The 20,023-nt window shown below is 29.0% G+C and overlaps 2 protein-coding genes across 4 annotated transcripts; both read right to left on the reverse strand.

Annotated features, from left to right (window-relative positions):
* Positions 1 to 1,669: 1,669 nt before the first annotated feature.
* LOC123305086 (stromal membrane-associated protein 1) lies at positions 1,670 to 5,714 on the reverse strand. Its single transcript, XM_044886699.1, has 4 exons — positions 5,512 to 5,714; positions 5,322 to 5,449; positions 5,107 to 5,259; positions 1,670 to 4,814 (listed from the first exon to the last, which is right to left on the reverse strand). The coding sequence occupies exons 1-4, from the start codon at positions 5,627 to 5,629 to the stop codon at positions 3,777 to 3,779; spliced, it is 1,437 nt and encodes a 478-aa protein (XP_044742634.1). The 5' UTR covers positions 5,630 to 5,714; the 3' UTR covers positions 1,670 to 3,776.
* A 2,538-nt stretch (positions 5,715 to 8,252) lies between these two features.
* On the reverse strand, positions 8,253 to 19,917 carry LOC123299956 (dystrobrevin beta-like). Of its 3 annotated transcripts, none has more exons than XM_044882407.1 (11): positions 19,734 to 19,917; positions 19,406 to 19,651; positions 16,931 to 17,549; positions 16,363 to 16,704; positions 16,202 to 16,280; positions 15,501 to 15,791; positions 15,057 to 15,171; positions 13,846 to 13,956; positions 10,339 to 10,377; positions 9,579 to 9,724; positions 8,253 to 8,373 (listed from the first exon to the last, which is right to left on the reverse strand). In XM_044882407.1, the coding sequence occupies exons 2-11, from the start codon at positions 19,623 to 19,625 to the stop codon at positions 8,365 to 8,367; spliced, it is 1,971 nt and encodes a 656-aa protein (XP_044738342.1). In that variant the 5' UTR covers positions 19,626 to 19,651; positions 19,734 to 19,917; the 3' UTR covers positions 8,253 to 8,364. The 3 variants fall into 3 exon arrangements, with proteins under 3 accessions (XP_044738342.1, XP_044738333.1, XP_044738325.1); XM_044882398.1 differs by having other exon boundaries at positions 13,846 to 13,938; positions 14,931 to 15,171; XM_044882390.1 differs by having other exon boundaries at positions 13,846 to 13,938; positions 14,931 to 15,171; positions 16,357 to 16,704.
* Between the last annotated feature and the right edge of the window lie 106 nt (positions 19,918 to 20,023).

Raw genomic sequence — 20,023 nt, forward strand, 5'->3', positions numbered from 1 at the left:
TCATGTATAAGTTGACTGAATTAAATTTTTATATTCGTTGTTAAAATATACAATAAATAACTAGCCATTTTATGTAGTGAATTTTTCCATAAATGTAAATTGTTCAGTGTTTATGTCGTCATTAAATTGTAAACAATTAAAATTTGTTGACAATTCATCCTTTTGAAATTTATGGACACGAATCATGACTAAAAGCTTTTAAAACAAGTGAAAACAAACAATTGACTGAGTTAATTGTTATAATACCATGCATAGTCAGTGTTGATTTCTTTATCACATAACACATACATAACTAATAAAGTATAGTACATATGTAAATGACTTTATAGGTTTCTGCATTACCGACCGACATTTAGTGTATAGTTTGTACACATATTATAAAATTTCCGCCTAATTGGCGCCCTCACGGGTAAACAGTGATGTTTACGAAAAAATGTTTCAAACGAAAGTTGTTTAATTTTTGATAAGGAACATTTTTTACATTTAAACTTTTGTTCTATCTCTAACGCTTTATAAGATGGGTCCTACGGACCCAAGACCCAATTGACCTATGATGCTCATTTACGAACTTGACCTCACTTTTTACGTCCTGAGTACGCTGTAAAAATTTCAGCTCGATATCTTTTTTCGTTTTTGAGTTATCGTGACCACAGACGGACGGACGGACGGACGGACAACCGGAAATGGACTAATTAGGTGATTCTATGAACACCTATGACAAAATTTTTTTCCTAGCATAATTATTTTTAAGCGTTACAAACTTGGGACTAAACTTAATATACTATGTATATTTCATACATGGTATAAAAATATTACAAGTTCCCTATTAAAGTGTAAATAATTGTGAACTATCTTAATATAGATGTTGAGTGACCCATATTCGTTCAATGTTTTTCTCTTTTTTCCAATTGCAGACCAACGTAAATCCTCCCCAATAACATATTATAAGGTTTAGTTATTTTTAATCCACAACTTTTGCCGTCCTTAAAAAGGTCCAAGGTTTCATAATTTCAAAGATTTAAATACAACTTATATATAAATTGTTAAAAAAAATTCCACAATGCTCTTTTATATAGAAAAGAGAATAGGAAATATTTGTGCACTCTTTTTCTATCTTTAACAAACGCAACGAACATTATTTTGATCAATTTTGATAAAAATTATCCATTACATCTTTTGCAATACATTAGTTACCAAGGCAGAGCGTAGTTAAAGAGAGCATAAGGATTCTACCATCTAATTCATGTTTAAACGTAAACAGGACAGGAAAGTATGTTATTGAAAGGGTGAAATCGGTTTTTTTTAAGATTTTGACCTATAGTGCAGATAAAAGCGTTTTAGTTTTTAACAAAGACGATATATTTACCGATATATTGTCTGGTTTTTAGTGTTATCAAGGAGGTTACAATCAGCTCTTTTAGTATCTGAAATGTAATAATTATTAGGAACAAAAAGTACAACTTTACGTGTAATGAAACTAAATATTTTTATTGTATATGTATTTTTAAATACTGAAATATTACTTTCAGAAAAACAATTCATTTTTTTTTTTCATACAACTCAAAACATTTTTGTATTTTTTTATTTGTTGATTTCTTTTTGTAATTTATTGCTGCATAAAAATAAATCATTTAAGAAAAATACTTGTATTTTCATTAAATTATCCTAATTGTTTTTTGTTGATTATGTTTTTTTTTTAAATGTTTACACGAAATTCATTAAACTAACATTGTTTGCAATAAATGTTCCCTTACAGCTTAAGGCATTTCACAACAAAAAAATTTTCTAAAATAATTTTACTAAAACACATCGCAACATAAAAAATTACGTAAATAAGTATCCTCAAATTTATAATACGAATTATTTTCAGTCCTGTGAGACCCTGTAGTATCATACTCTTGATACGCAAGAAATAAATAAGAATTTATCGTCGTAAGTTTGAGTATTTTTCTATACATTCGATACATCGATAAGCGTTAAAACAAAATTAACGAGCAACGTTTAAAAATAGGATGTAATCAATTTATTATTAATTAAAATTTAAAAAGGTACCAATACGATGGATGATATAAGAAAAAACCAGTGGCGTAACATAATCATGACATTCATTTATTATTTAATTTTAGCACAAGTATCTTCCTGTTGAGACATTGGTAGTAAGATATCATCTAATTTCACCATATACAAATTTTAAACCGACTTCCAAAAACTACCAATCTTTTTAACCGAACAAACTTAGTGAATCTATCAAGCCTTATCGGTTTAAATGCACTTTGTATCCGACTATTTAAAAATATTATACATATAATGAAATAGAATTAAAATTAGATAAAATTTTGTATCGCCATGATTTTAAAAATGTGTTTCGATGTTTTTCTAAATATGTAAAAATTGAAATAAAATCACGCGATTATTTTCCTTTCTTCAGCCCCAAACTGATCAACCCTATCCATATTTCTTACAAAAAAATTAGTTTTCTACAACCATATTCGTACGTTATTAAGCCGATTACACATATAGTGGATTTCTCCGCGGTATACAGGGGCCATTTTAATCTATTATCGCTAATAGTCCGTTTTGTACTTCAACCAAAAAATAACAAACAAAAGTTTCAGAGTTTGATGGTGGGCATAATATTCTGACGACATATTGGACCTAGTTCTCCGGGATTCTTTAATGGTCAGGTTAGATCGTAAAATGTAAGAGATAGAATAACACTTTAAATTAGAAAGTTGATCCTCATAAAAAAAAAAAAAAACATTTTTTATTCAAAACATTTTTTCAAAAATCGTTAGCTTTCGGAGGATATGCAACTTAAAAATATATGATTATTCCATTTAATCAAAAGAATTCTCTTAACTTTTACAATCTAAATTGACAATTGAGGCAACCGGCAGAATTATGTCCAATCTGATGCCAGAATATGGTGTTCCCCCATCAAACTTTGCAACTTTGGTTTAAGTTTTTTTTCGATTGGTTAAATATGAAACGATATATAAGCCATAATAGAATAAAATGGTCCACCCCCTTTTAATTTGCTGTTTGCAGTAGTTAAGCAGTCACTGGACATGAAAAGAACTGGTGTAATTTTTGCGTAAAGAAAAAGAACCTTTGACTTACACATTCAATAGAAGTCATTGTTTTCAGAATCATTTTCCAAAAGAGACTGATAAAAAAGACCAAATAAGGGACTGTATCAGAATTATATTAGTAATTGCAAAGACACAACGTTAGTCAGTTTATTTAGATAACTAGCTGATCCCGAAAAATTCTGCCTCTATCATACTGCCATAAAATATAGCCTAAAATAATCATTGAACTATCACAGTAAAATTAAAAAAAAACTATTTTCGAGATGACAAAAAGCAAGTAAACTAACGCACATTTACATGGAAGTAATACATATTGCCCATATCGTTTAAAAAATAACAAAGTTTTTTTCTGCTTTTTCTTAGTATTAAATGTAGAAAAGCATCTTTACAAGAAATTCAAAAACCCGTACCTCGATATCTTCACAATTTTCACGAGTGTGGTAGAAGATTCTCCATACGAAATTAATTTTCAGGTTTTGAAATCCTAAGTTGTTACGCCACTATACAAAAACACCAAATTAATGCTTAAAAAGAAGAATACTTTTTTATGAATAATAATAGTAACGAATAATAAGTTCAATTGCACTGAAAATTATATATTTTTTTAAAGAATTTGTTGAATTTAAATGCAAGAGATTGAAACATGATCAAGGATAAAATCACTAAACAAAATCTCTAAAACATTTATTGCCAAACATTTGTAGTTACTTTAGCCGGCTGTTGAACAACATTATTTAATGTTAAATTCCCAAATTGTTGCTGTATATTATTTGAAACCGGTTGTGTTAAAAATGGATTAGGAACAATATTTTGAACGGGCGTCGGTCGACTGTTCATATTTGCAGTAAATTGCTGTTGTGGTTGTGGCGGCTGCGTTACCCCAAAACATTGAGCTGGTTGAAAGAAACTATTATCTTGTGGAAATAATTGAGGAACGGTATTCGATGTGGCACTACCCATTAAACCAAAATTCTGTTGGGGTGCAACCATTTGCTGCGGTATGGCGGCTGGTTGTGGAGCAAAATTTTGTCCAAATGCTCCAAATTGTGCTTGCTGCGTGGGTTGTTGATTTAAAAATTGATTGTAACCATTAAACGCGTTATATCCAGGAAAAGCATTTTGTATTTGTGGCTGTTGTTGAATTTGTGGTTGAGACACTGGACCACCAAATGCAGTTGGTGGAAAGGCAGCACCAGCTTGTTGAAAATTTGTTGGAAATGGTGTTTGAAATAAATTTGTTTGTTGTTTTGGTGTATTCCCATAAAGAGCTAAAATACTATCCTTCGTTAATTGAGTCTTCTCTTTTTCAGTTGGCGCTGGTTGATTAAAAAAGTTCTCCTCCTCCGATTTATCAGTTTCGACTTTTTTTACAGACTCGGTAGGTCCTGACAAGAAACTACTAAATGCGTCATCGTTTTGTTTGTCTACACTATTTTGTTGAGCGCTATTTAAACTTAATAAATCGACATTACTTTTACTTGGCGTTTCATTCGTTGTTGCAGTTGGTTTTGGAGAACTACTTGTTTTTAAATTATTATTTGTTACAGAATTCGTATTACTAGACGATTGGGCCGATTTCGGTTTTGGTAATTGAGGAATTTCAGCACTTGGTTTAATTGTTATCGATTTACTTTCGGTATACTTGTTTTTCTTACGTTTTTGACGTTCGATTTCTTCGTCAATCTCTTTTTCCCAATTTACTTTAGGCAATGGCGGCGGAACCTGTGCATAATAAACACATAATAATAACTTCACATATAAATTTGAAAACAGTACTCCTGGCGACGAAAAAAGGAGTAATTTTTCAGTCAATATGATTAAGTAAGGAAAAAGAAATGAAGCATTTATTATGATACGATCTGATCTGAGTTAACTACCCCAGATTACAATAAATCTATCGAGTCGACGAATGCGTTTTAATTCTTGTTTTTTCTTTAACATTCAATTATATCGACTGAAAACAACTCTGTACTTTTTTTTCTTTTATTGGAGTGCTACTAAAACATTAACCTACCCATTCTCTGGCTATATATTTTTTATGTTCATATTTCGCACGAACAAAAGATTCTAAACTGGAATCACTTTGAGGTCGTCGAAAATTATCTGGAAGATTTGCTTCATAAACTGCTCTTGCTCGACTATTACCCATTTGTTGTAACGATGCAACCTGTCAAGATAACGAAAAATAATTAAAAATCATTGTAGGGGGCGTAAACGGCATCAAATCACCTGTTCAGGAGTCCATGAATCTAAGTTAACACTTTTGACTTTTGAAATATGTACTCCTAAATTACGATGAATACCAGCGCATCGAATACATAAAAATACACCTAAATTCCATGATGCCCAACGTGGTCCTACCCCGAAACAAAAACACAATTATTACAATGGTCGTAACGAAAAATTATTGACGAAATACCTTTAGTGTCGCAATCGACACAATATTTATTATCTTCATCTCTAAGTAATTCATTTAAAACACTTTGGCATTTATCTTGTATTTGTTTAGCACGATCTTTTTCACTTTTTGTCGACATTTCAACTAATTACTGGCTAAAAGACGAATCTACTTGTATATACAATTTGATAGGAGTTACAAGATGTCACAAATTGATATAATTTGATCGTATTACAAGTCAACAAAAATTTTAATTAGTCATGTACCAAACATACGTACATTGTTACATATCTACATTTATCTTTATTTTTATCTAATTAAATATCATTTAATAAAATTTAAAATTAAATAATAATTATAATGAAAATGATAAATTCAATGAAATTAATTATGGTTGTATATTAAAAAATAATTAAGATTGTTTTGATTTTAAAGACAATTTTATTTGTATAAAAAACATGATTAATAAATTATATTGTAACACGACACGTCATTTACGCAAGCGTATTAAAGGTGTATAATATGAAATAAATTTCAATGATTTAAAAAAAAAATTCATTTTGAATATTTAATTTATCTTATTATCTTTTGTTTTAATTATATATTTTTACGTGTTTAGTATTTGCTTAAAAGTTTTAAAATAGAATACGAAGATATATGTCGTAAAAAAGCATATAGTTTTAAAAGGTTTTAATTAAATTTTATTAGATAACTTATAATGTTGTTTTGAAATTCATTTTAAGAAATTTGCATAATTGTGAAATAAAGATTTATTGATTATATATAATTGCATGATATTGAAGTTATTAAAAATTCTATAAATATATTTTAAATTAATATTTAACAGAATCAATTATCTCAACGCGTTGCATCTATGTTGCTTGTTTAATATGCGACAAATAAACAAGATTGGCAGATGAAAAATATTTTTAACCAATCAAATTATAATAATTTTGGCACCATAATGTGTTTTGACCATAATTTTTATACCATGTATATGAAAAATACCAAGGTATACTAAGTTTAGTCCCAAGTTTGTAACGCTGAAAAATATTGATGCTATGAACAAAATTTTGGTATAGGTGTTCATAAAATCACCTAATTAGTCCATTTCCGGTTGTCTGTCTGTCTGTCGTCTGTCATAACGATTACTCAAAAACGCATAGAGATATCAAGTTGAAATTATAGCGTGCTGAGGACGTAAAAAGTGAGGTCGAGTTTGTAAATGAGCAACATAGGTCAATTGGATCTTGGGTCTGTAGGACCCGTCTTGTAAACTGTTAGAGATAGAACAAAAGTTTAAATGTAAAAAATGTTTCTTATAAAAAAATAAACAACGGTTGTTTGAAACATTTTTTCATAAACATCACTGTCTACCTGTGAGAGCGCAAATAGTATAGTATGTATTATATGGGAATATCAGTAATACATGTGTGACATGTATGCACGTGTAATGTGACAGAGTAACCAACACTGCCTACACATGGTATTTCAACAATTAACTCAGTCAATTGTTTGTTTTCACTTGTAAATTGTTAAAATTTTGCTTGATTGCTTAAATTTAGTAACTTTATGTTTATGATTTTTAATAAGCAGATGATTAATTAATTAATTAATTAAGAAAAATTCAAAAGATATTTTATTTTGAAAAATTTTAATTCTTAATAATTCGCAAAAACTTAGGACATTGTTTTGTGTATTTAAAACCATTTTTTTCAACGATAATTGAGTATTTCACCAAATACAAACTTCCAAAATGTTTAAGAATGTTGCCTTGTTGGGCCTCTCTTTTATTTAACACATCTACCAAAGAATTGAAGTAGAATAGACCAAGGTAGATTGGATCTATATATGTTTGAAGCGATTTGGATTGGTAAGTATGTATATTTATGAAGTACTACTTACCTTAAGATTTTTCACATTTTTCAATTACAGTCAAACCTGGATAAGCGAGAGTTCAAGGGAGCACAATCTCATTCTGGCTTATAGAGGTTTCTCACTAACCCGAGTTTCTTGCTAATGCAGTTACATGGGTATAGCGTTTTTCTCTTATAAAGGTACGCAGCAATAACAAGTCGCCGCAAGTACGAATGTATTTTCATTGTAGCTATAGTTCCTCCTAAATAATATAAATAATTAAAGCGATCGACTGTCGCTTATACAGGTATAGATAAGTAGCAATCTCATATATGGAGGTCCGTGAGGGAAAAACGACTCTCTCAGAGGTTTCTGTTTCTCGCTAATAGAGGTTTTGGGAGCTTAAAATGTCCTAGCTATTAATCTCACTTATAGAGTTTTCTCACTCACCCAGGTTTGACTGTATAGAATTTAAATGGAAGGGAGTATTTTTACGAATCTTCGTAATACCTTCACCAGTTTTAGTATACGCCTGTCGACTAAACTGTCCGCTTTTTAACAAGTGGAAATTACTCGCGCATGCCATGGCATTAACAAAAGCTAAATAAGTGTTTTATTCATTTTTCCAGAAATAATTGCTGGGAGAAACCTAGTTCCAAATTTTTACAAATTATATAGCGGAAATTGATAATATTAACCAATATGTGGAAATGGGTTATCATACAACTAACCACAGTTGATAATATTCAACTATCTGTAAATGGTTTTAAAAAAAAAATAAATAAAAAAATAAACATTTTTTTAGTGCTTACTAATAACAATTTTTTATTGAATTAACTAGTACATCGCATTTTACAATATAATTAATAATTTAATAATGTAAAGCTTACAAATAAAACTACATTGCTGTATAGAAATAGACAAAGCAGTAGGAAGGACCACAGCTATATTTATTTGATTTAATAAGTTCATCGTGAACTTACATAATTATAATAATATTATAAACATTCAAAACGCTCATGATTTCTGAAAAAGTAAAAATATGTCATTTTAGATTCAAAGATAAAATAAATTTTAAAACTTTTAATTATTCAAGAGACCACATTCAAATCTACCCTTGAAAAAAACTTGAGAAACACTTGAAGAAATTTCGCAAAAACTAAGCATCGTAGTATCATGATTATATATGATAAAGGATAAGAAGAAGCGACTGAGTATAGCAAATAAATAACGTTGGGTGCGTAGTCATTGTAGGAATAATCAAATCGACACCAGCGCTTCCAGAGCATAGTTTTGGCGCTAAAAAGTGCTGTTTATGACTAATTTTCAATTTTTATATAAAAACTGTTTCTTATGAAAAAGTAAACTTTTGTTTGTTACAGTTTTTCGTAAATATCTTTGTTTTTCAAATTATGGCAAAACTTTAGTTTCCATTTTCGCAAAAAGTATATATAGAGTTGAAAAATTTTAAATAGCTTCATGAATCTTTTTATTTTTCAAACTTATTTTTTATAAAAATAAGTAACTGAATGACCGAACTTTGTTCGGTATTTTTTTAGTTAAAAAGACACAAATTTTATCACTAATATAAGAACCGCGTTTTAAATGTCTCCACACAAATACCAATTTGAATGTCCCAGTAATGTACTTTATTCGTTAACTACGATATGCGTATATATCTCAACAGCTATTTATCAACCAAAACTGACAAAGCCACACGGATTTTACACTATACAATACATACGAAGCGAACCACGTACAATGTATATACTCGTCAATAGATTTCAGGAAGTCATATTTTGCAGTTGATGTTTCAGTTTTTCCTGAAAACACGGACAAAACGACGTTAAAATGAAACCTAGCTAGATTGATTTTTCGCCCCCGAAACCCTTGTATAACAAATTTCATGAAAATCGTTGGAGCCATTTCCGAGATTGTTGATTTATACAAGAATTGCTCGTTTAAATAAATAAGATAAGATACAAGCACTGATATTCAACATTGTATGTATAGGGTATGTCAACAATTATCTTAGTCAATTGTTTATGTGTACTTGCTTACATAGGTATCAATCATTGATGGCACGTTAGCGCCGTTGATAACACTACTTATTTTACTTCCTTTGTATCTTCTACAATCTTGATATAGGTAAACAAATAACATACTCGCAATAGATTTTTCTCAAGGAATAACTTGATTATCGTGAGACATTCTCTCTAGTGAACACTTACTTGCATTTCCTTATTATTCATTTTATCCGATAAATTTTCATTTCGTGTTTGTGAATCTAACATAAAATTTGCTTCTTGCTCATAACGACGTTGTAATTCTTGCCAAGTGTCAGCTACATCATTATAATCATTATTTTCTTCAAAATCTAAAAGCGAAAATTCCTATTATTAAAATAAATACAAATTTACCGAGACTCGATCCGTGGTATGTCTAGTAAAATTTACTAAAGTGTTAATACTACATTGACCCGAAAAAACGATAAAATTATTGATATAATTAATCGATTGATCTTTTAGTCAAAAATTAAATTTTGTACTCTCCTCTCATTCATTGCTAAAAAGACAAAATGCGACTTATTTCTTGGAAATAGACAGTAATTTTTTGGGACGCAATCTGAACCCCTGCCCCTTGGTCTCATAATTATATTTGAGAGTGTCATTCAGATTCTGATTGATTGATTGACTGTCTATGACGAGTGATCTTTTTCATGATTTTAGCTTAAATTTTATTGATATTATGAACGATCGATGCAGTGACGTCAATGATTTACTGTTTTAACGCGAATGATTAACTAGTTATATTTTTGCGTACATTTTATTTCTTAATTTTTTTAAAAGTATATTTATAAAATCTAGGTAGATCTTCCGACAAAATACTTTTAATAAATTGTTTGTATGTGAATTAAATTGAACTTAAGTTAGTTTTATAAATGAATTGAAGTAGTGCAATAATTAGATAATTTAAAAAAAATATAATTACCTAAAGGTTTCATAATACCAGATTTATCATTTGGATCTTCTGATTATTTCCAATTAAATTCGATGATAGCAGCATTCCGATGAAAAAATTAAGTGATGAAGAAAATTTGATGAAAACTAGTATGTTTTTAGTATTAAAAAAATAAAAAACTATACAGGCATTTAATTGAAAAAAAAAGAAACATCTGCTAAATAAAATTTATATTTGTTTTGTAATAAAATTATAAGGTACATAAAGGAAAAAAAGATATGTTTTTAAGTACTTAATTAAAGAATAAAAATGTATATAAAATAGTTCTTTTAAAATAATCACAAGACGTTTTTTTCTGTAGACATAGAATCTAATTTTATATTAATATTTAAGAAATAGTATTTAAATATTACATTTAAAATATTTACATAAGGGATCTGAATATTCATGTTTTGCAGGCCCCTAGATGACACGCCTCTAGTGGTCATATGATGTAACGAAAAAGTCTTTAAATTTGTGCAACATGAATACATGATCACAGACTTGTATCACTTTTTGTTAAGTCATTTACGATGCCGTTACATACATCAAAACACAGTTTCGTCTTTTTAATATGGTAAATAACGCAGATTCATTTAACTATCAATTAAATCCATTATCATTGGATTTTTATACTGATTTTTAAAAAATATTAATATAAAATTAGGTAAAAACACATTTCATTCACTATCAATTTCAAAAATAGTTTCTAAACATTTTTTAACTAACACATTTGCAAAGCACTTTACAACTTATGTAAATCTTAAATTTTGGACGGATTTTTTTGTATAACCAATTTAAGTGAAAATCATTAGGAAAGATCACAAAAGTTGTAAATTATTGAGCAATCAAAAAATAAAAACACTCAAACAATCCTTCATTTTGAAAAGAAAAACAAATGACATTCACATTTATTTTTTTAAAACGTTTGTGCGTTCAAATTTAATTGAAAATTTATAATTTTTGTCGTAAACGGAAACTCGTATTTGTATAAGTAGACAAATTTGTTAACAAGAATATATACACAACTGTGATTAACAATAATAATATATAAAATTTATAAAATCAAAATAACCCCGACTATTTATCGATAAAACGTGGCGTCAAAATACACTACTACTATAAATTTATAGTTGTATTTAAGGTGGGTCGACGAATTAGCGCCAACTTAATACGCGCAATGGGCTTTTTTTTAACGCATATTTTGGCGTTAAGTTGTCGCCAATTCGCTAGTTTGAAGTTACTAATCAAATAAATCGTATAATATAGCATGCTACATATCTTACAAACTTGTATTAAACATAGACCGATACCAAATTTCACATTTCATCATTAGTCATTATGCCCACTTTTTTTTTCTTTTAATTAAAATAAACGATAGATGAGTATATATAATCCAATTTAATTAAATTTACTTGTCATTTAATCAAAATTTAATTTATGAGAGCACAAAATAGGCTTAAATACGAGAGATAAATATAATTCACAGAAAAATATGTATTTCTGGTCTGTATTTAATATAAGCCGAGCTATATTCTACACACATATACCGTTCTTCATTATTTCAATAGAAACGATAATGCACTTTTGTTTGTTCAATCAACATTGAGCCAGATTACGAGATAAACTAAGACCCAATGCACACGGCAGAGGTTTTTGATTTTTTGTTGCAAAATCTGGTTTGAAAGTATTTTCAAACTAATTTGCAATCTTAATCTCAAAAACACTCTTGTCCATGTGTGGGAGCCCTAAAAATTAATATTTATCGTGCAACTATTTTCGAAAAGTATATCTAACCCACTTCTAGACTACTTAGAATTGTTAACTTTTTCGAAAAATCAAAAAACTGTAATTTTCTAAACACAATGTCATTTTCCTTCGGAAAATTTCCTGAAAAATATTCTTTTTGAATTCGACGTGGAATACGTTGAAATTTACGAGAAATAGCAGATAACTTTAATGTTCACAAAATAAAGGCTGAAGTACGTACGTTGCGTTAAATGAGATCTACTTGAAGACGACATATATAAAGTAGTAGAATATATTAGTCAATATCTACCAATTCAATAAAAATGTAGACTTAAGTTATTACATATTTGTTATTTTATAATAAAATACTCCTAAACTTTTCTCGTTTCTTCGAAATACATCTTTCAAATGCAAAAATTATAAATTTTCATAATAAAGCAATCACCATAAAAACAAAATTATCGCATGCAGCATAAAATTTGTATACACATTAAATAACAATACAATAATTAATAAAACAATTAAAAACATATAGTTTGCATACGTCACAAAAAAATAATTAACAATAACAAATAATAAATAATTCAAAAAATATTGAAACTAATTTAAAATAATATTTAAATAGATATGATTTGATATAAAATAAAGCACCACACACAATGCTAAATACATTTTTTTTAAATCTTTAAAAAAATTTAAATGGCATAAAAAAATGGTAAAATGGATATAAATTTTTATTGAAATACGATACTCTTACGATACTCGTATGTAAATTTTCCTAGTAAAAAATTTCCAATTGATATTCATTTAAAATGAATAAGAAATTTAAATCGGAAAAATAAATTTTCTATTCAATTTTATTGAAACAGATTTCATAGAATCGAAATGATTTGAATAAGAAATTTAAACAAATTTCAAAGTTTGAATCGAAATGATTCAGTTTCAATTGGGAAGTATATTTATATCAATCTATTAAAACTCATTCAGAATTTTGAATTGAATTGAACGAGTTTCAGTCCGACTAAATTCTACTTAAGTCCATTCAAAATTTGAATTGGAAAAAAATCGTTTCAATTTAAAAAATTATTTACGATTATATTTAGTGTGAAAGTTTTCAACTGATTTAATTCGTATTAAAGAGATTGACTGGAAAAAAAACCATTTTACAGGGTCCCCAAAGTGGTCGTCCTTCGATTGGCCCGAAATTATGTTTAGAACACTCTGTAAACTCTTTAAAAACATAGTGATAGCAATTAGCCTTAACTTAATCGTTAACTTGTCGCCAAATTTAGCACCCTGGACATTTTTTTTAATGAAAATTTGATGCCCTACAAAAAATGACTCTCATCACCATATTCACAGCCCCATAATAAATAAGATTTTTTTTTTGTTTAAACGCATGTTTTTTCACTAATACAGAGCCGTTTCTTTTGCTTTATTGATTTTTCATTATTAGAACTCAGCTTCGAATTCCCGATGTTCATGATTCCGATGCCTTAGATCAGGTAACGGAAACAGAACGGTGTATTTTTTAGAAGTTAGTTATTAGAGATACTCGTCATTTACTTTATTGACATCAGAAACTTTCCTACTATGTCTAACTCATTTACCTTGACAGATACTAATGTATTAAGTACTAGTTTCTTATAACCCTACTAACAACAAACCTATTGAAAGTTATCGTAAGAAATATCGTAATTAAAATTTCAACATTTTGTTTCATCATTTATTCCATTTTATTTGGGTTACCTGAATTTAATTCTCTAACTAATGTTGACATAGCGTTGGTAACTGAATCAGCCGCAACTAATAGATCATTTCTAAGTGATCGACCACCAGAACCTGTTAAATTATTTAAACCTGACCCTAAGAATTATATATGGGACATTTAATATATACATTGTGATTATAAATTCATTGAACGTTTCCCCATTTCTGTTTCCCATTTTGATTTAATGTTTGGCAAGTAACATGGTAAGCAGAAACAATTATTTACTAAAATTTAATAATTAAAAAATTATTATGAAAGTAATAAACTTTTAAAAGTCGAAAACTATTGAATATATTTGCACAGTTTTTTTCTGATTGATATTCAACAACTGATAAGTGCTTAGCTCGGTTTGCCATTTCATCAGGAATATTCGAACATCAAAATAAAGTTACGAATTGTGCTAACTGATTTTTTGGCGACTGGCTCCAATGAATTAAAAGGAATTGGCATGGTTGAGCTTTGGTATCAACAAGAAAATTCAACATTTTTTTATAGAAAGTAATTTTACGGGAGTGCGTAATTTCAGCGAATTGATATTCAAGAGTAACTTAGCACCGTTGGATTATTTTCTATAAGGATATGATGCAAACTAGAGACTTTTGACAACTTATATCTCAACAACTCTTGGATTATTGCTAATATACACTCCCAACCGCTATATTATTAAAAAAAATTGTCGAAAATGGACTTCGTGATATGCACAAAATCAAATTTAATCACCAATGAGTATGGCTTTAAAATGTTTTTCAAATAGTTACCAATATATTTTTAGGTAACCCAATTATTTCTTTATTTTCTCTATAAAAGACAATTTATACAAGCAATAATTCCAGAAAGGAACGAATTATTAAACCTGCATACAAGTCATCGTACTTTTTTGTTCTACATAATGTACTATTATTTCAAGATCCTCTTATTTCTAAATGGTAAGGAATTATTCGGTAAAAATATGTGATGACTAATAAGCCAAATCTAACCAGAAATTGGCAGTTATTTAACTACTAACTATTTTTGAAAACGTTCAATAAAAGAATAATTGGTACTTGTCATCCTCGAAACTAACCCATACTGGAACTAGGAACCCCAAAAGCACTTCGAACATCACCACCAACACAGGCTAGTGAATCGGATGGATCCATTCCCATATCCGACTGGTGCATTTGTTGCATTTGATATTGCATATTTTTACCACCTTGTTGGTTGGACATCATATTCTGATTTGAGCTAACACCAGGTAATAATGGCGGTGATTTTGTGCTACGTGGTGAAGAATTTGGTGTAGATCTTGGCGATGATTGATGATTCTAATATTAAATGAAAATTATATGTACATTTATACAATCAAAATAGTTAGTTTTCTACGCTTATCAGCTTTGATCTGTTTTAGAACGAGCGTTTGAGCGAATAAACGTTCGCAAATATTATTAATTAACATATCAAAGCGAGTAAGCATGCGTTTCAACAAGCGAGTGATATTATGTGCAAGCTATAGAAAAAATAGAATATAAATGCGTGCATTTTTTTAAATTTAGGCTAAAAATTATTATCAATTTCTCTCGCTTACACGTGTTCACCCGCTTTGATTTGTATATTTCAAAAATTAGCGAGTATTCACTGATTTTTTAGATCGCACCTTTAACATTTTCATTAAACCTTCTAATTGCACCATCAATTGTCGTCGAGAATCTTGTAATGCTGACAAATGTGTTTCTAACTCGTCTTTACGCTGACGTAATGCTCTCAGTTCAGACACTAGAGCTGGGTTATCAGCACCACTTGACATACCAGTCTCAATTTCTTGCTGATGCCGCAATCGTGCTATTTCACGCATTATTTCACGATTTTTTGCTTCCAATTGTGTGATTAATTCGCGCTGTGCACGTGAAGTATCCAAACTGAGACTTGCTTCAGATGGTGCACGACCCTAAATATAAAATTAAATTAATCAATATCGAACAAATAGAATTAAAATTTTTTTTTTTCAAATTTTGAATATTCAAAAGACATTGTTTTAAAAAAATAATTTGTGAACATTTTAATTTGTGGATGGGAAGGGTTTTTATGACGAAACCATCAAGTGGGAGACGAAAATTTGAAAAGAGTTAACTTTTTGCGCTCTTTAAGAATCAAAAATACTTCGAAAAGGATTCACATGCGAGAATTGAAGCCATCTGACGAATGCCTTTACAATTGCGTAATGAAACAGATTATGTGTCACAGTGTGGTACTGTAGCATCTTTTATCTATTATTGAAATCTTACTATGCTTCGATTTACTTACCGCAAACTTCAATTCACTATATTTTTGGATTGATAGAAAATTAATGAAACTTACTATTTTATTTTCTTGAGCAAGTCTGGCTGCATATCGTGCAATCAATCGATGTTCATCATCTATTCGACTGCTATCCAAACTATAAACAAAAATTTGGTTGCAAAAATTTTATAACATCGATCTTTTACTCGACGTAATTGGAATATTAAGTTTACCTATACCTTCTTACGGTCGAACGACTATCCATTGAGCCAACATCATACATCATTGGAAAAGCATTATTTTCTGAAAAACCATTATGCGATGGTAACGGTGACGGCGGCACAATATGTGACAAATTGAGCGTTTTTTCTGGCTGATCAGGAAACTTTGGAAGAGCATTTTTAGGCTTTTCTGGGACGCAACGAAATGATTTTCTTAAAGAATGACCAAGTTGTTTACTTGGTGATTTGTACGTAGAATATTCCTTCACTTGATGCTCATTTGTATGAGAGGCTGAAACACGACCGCGCCAAAAACATTCTTGGCACAGTGTGTAATGTGGACATTTTTGACATCTATATCTGAAATCAAATTTAAAAATATTTAATTCGATATTAAATTATACTTTTGAAGTATTGCAGCTGACCGGCTGTTTTAATTAGCCGCCTTACAAAAATTGTAAAAAATATAAAAATTTTGACCAAATAATTTTCACAGAAGTGATTTTTAATTTGGATCTCCCCTAACGAAATACTGACTGTTATTTAGTGTTCCTTGTATGCATCCAAATTTAAATAGTATCCTTACCTAAACCCTGTGAAATTTTCTCTTTGACAAGCATCACAAGTTGTTGGATGAACAACATTCTCCACACTAGCTAAACGGTGAAACAATGGTAACCAAACAAGTGGTGCCGGACCGGGATCAGACATCATACAATCCATAAAATCATTCACCGTAATTTTTGCATTGTTTGGAAAAATAGTTGAACCTAAATTTTCAGTATACTTAAATGACGGTGACTCATACACGGATGCAGGTAACGATAAAATATCTTGTAAAAACTCATTAAATTTCCATGGTACCAACAGTCCATTATTATCGGATATTAACGAAAATATATATCTTAATTTATCCATTAATTTACCAGCACTTATTGTGGCTAGTGCTATTTTAACAGAAAATACACGAATTTTTCCAACATTATCAACTGTAGCATATGCAGACAATAACCAATTTAATAGTAAGGCTGATGATTGATCGACCATTACTTGTTGCGATTGAGGTAAACGTTTATTTAAATTATGAAATAATGAACAAAGTAATGTTTCCAATCGGGCAATACTTAATTCACAATTTGGTTCTAATGTATTTAATGCATGCTCACGAAATGCTTCAATTACATTCCAAATGTCCACTACATTTACTGAAATACAAAGATTCAAAAGAACATTAATCTACAAAACGAGCAGAACGATTTTACAACGTATACAGCTCCATGTATAACAGACACACTCACTCATTAATCTGTACAAATTCCAACCCACTTATACATATACTAAAAAAATGCGGTTTTTTTACTTTTGACGTGGAATAACTTGAAAGTTTCGAAAAAATCAATATATTCTTACTTCAATTTCAAAACAATTGTTGTTTAAATAAAAAATATTGATTATGTAAAACAAATTAATAGAAAATATTAAATGGTATGAAAAGTGGATAAATTACACGTAGCCTACAGTATATCAGATGTGGTTTAGTGATTAGAGCGTACGCTCAGAAAATAAACTGTTTGAGTTTTATGCCTGTGTAATTTGTATTTCTCGATAAATTATGGTCTTTTATATAAATAATTAACCTTTGAAATACATTCAGTTAACATAAAGAGATTGGTTGTGTTTAGTTGAGATGAGCGCTCACAGCACTGAGCCTAAGACAGTTTGAATTACAGGCAATTTTATATATGTAATTGCAAAGATATATATGTAATTGCGATACTAATTTTTTAACAAAATAGTGTTCTGAAAATAATTTGAAAACATTAACAACACTCATGTTTTTCACACAAAAAAATTTTAGAAAAATATCAATCATTCCAAGAAATGAACCATTTTCAATGGTTCTATAACTTGTCTTCACGGTTTTTGCTAGCTAGAGCTACAAATTTAGTAATAGGCAAAGAAAACATAGGATAGTTGCAATACTCATTTTTAACAGGTTAGTTCTTGAAAGTAATTTTTTTTTTTTAATTTGATGATCGGAATTTTCGAAAGGAAGTGTCACATTTACTTTCACAGTGCGTAACTTAGTTCAAAATTTTCGAACGAGAATCTATAAAAGTGCATTCATCTAAACAGTGTTGGTAAAGAAAACAATAAGTTTTTATTAAAATGTTTAAATTCACTAGTGTCCAATTTCTTTTGAAAATCGCGGATAATGCGTAAACTTTTGAATACATGTTGGATTTTTTGCGAAATAATATTAGCATCCCTTGTATGCACTCAAAATTCTTGGAAAATTATAAGATAACTTTTCTCATATTTCAACCCTCCACACAAAGCAATAGAAATTAATACAAAATTTCACCTTCTTATTCAAAAACTACAAATTACACCATTCGTATGTGTTATAGATGATTCCGATAAAAGCAACTTTTGTCATGATATACATATGTTCGAAATTTCGCAAACATTTGAATTTTTTCTGTTAAAATTTATATTCCTTAAGACAGTATTTAACAAGCTAATTAGTTATTTTAAGTGGAAGGCTTCCCAATACAATTTCAATAAAATATTATAAATTATAAAAATATATGTGTTTTCTTGCGAAACATTTCGCATTATTTTTTTTCTCTTAAATTTGACTTTTTTAGAGAATCTAAACTACAGTCTAGAATAAAATGTCATTTTGGGAATAATGATTTCAGCCAAAAAAACTTATCGTTATATCCTTCCTGAATATAAAATTTTAATGGTATTAAACGATTTTCATTTATGAGACATTTAACTATCTAATCCAAATAAACTATCTATCCGAATCTTTTAATAGTTGTAGTTTCGGTTAAATTTTTACATTTAATTCAATAATTTTTTATCTCTTCCTACGAAATAGGCTCAAACTATTTTTAGACATCTTCCTAGCCTTATATATTCCACACGAATAACACATAAAATCACGCCCTAAATATTTTGTCCACATCTTTAATTACACCCAGTACATAAACTTTTCACACTAAATCACAAACAATACATGATATTTAATAATAAAAATTTGTAAACATACAATTTGTCTTCTTCTGAATAAATCGTAATTTACAAGCAGTTCGATACGATGCAAATCGAATTAAATCAAAGTTATTCACTTGCATTTCATGTAAAAATGCAAGACGGTGATCATTTGTAGGTATACGTCCTGGTCCCATATTATCCCCATGATTATTCCCATCGGATCCATCCATTGGATCTATTAAGGATAAACGTTCTAGTCCCTGTTGTACTTGCATTTTGTTTTTAAAATTTTATTCAAAAACTAAAAACGATAATAAAATACATATTTAAAAGGATATTCTTAGGTTATTTAAATTTAATACGTAGATTTTTTTTCTACTTACTTCATAAAATATTCGAAAAGTCTTAAGTAGGTGTGTTTATAACATTACATAGTTCCAAGATTTATAAATATTAAAAATGTTACGATGTATTTTAAATAATAAATGTTTTTCAATTATTTTCTATAATAAAACTTTTGTATAAATCCTGAGACTAATGGATTTTAAAATGGCGCACAGATTTTTATGATTTATTTCATCTTATTACGGATAAAGTTAAATAAAATAAAATTTAAAAAAAAAACTTTGACAGTTTTTAATTGAAATAAATAACATATTCAGAACATATTCTT

This window comes from Chrysoperla carnea, chromosome 1 (assembly GCF_905475395.1).
Source record: "Chrysoperla carnea chromosome 1, inChrCarn1.1, whole genome shotgun sequence".
Lineage (NCBI taxonomy): Eukaryota > Metazoa > Arthropoda > Insecta > Neuroptera > Chrysopidae > Chrysoperla > Chrysoperla carnea.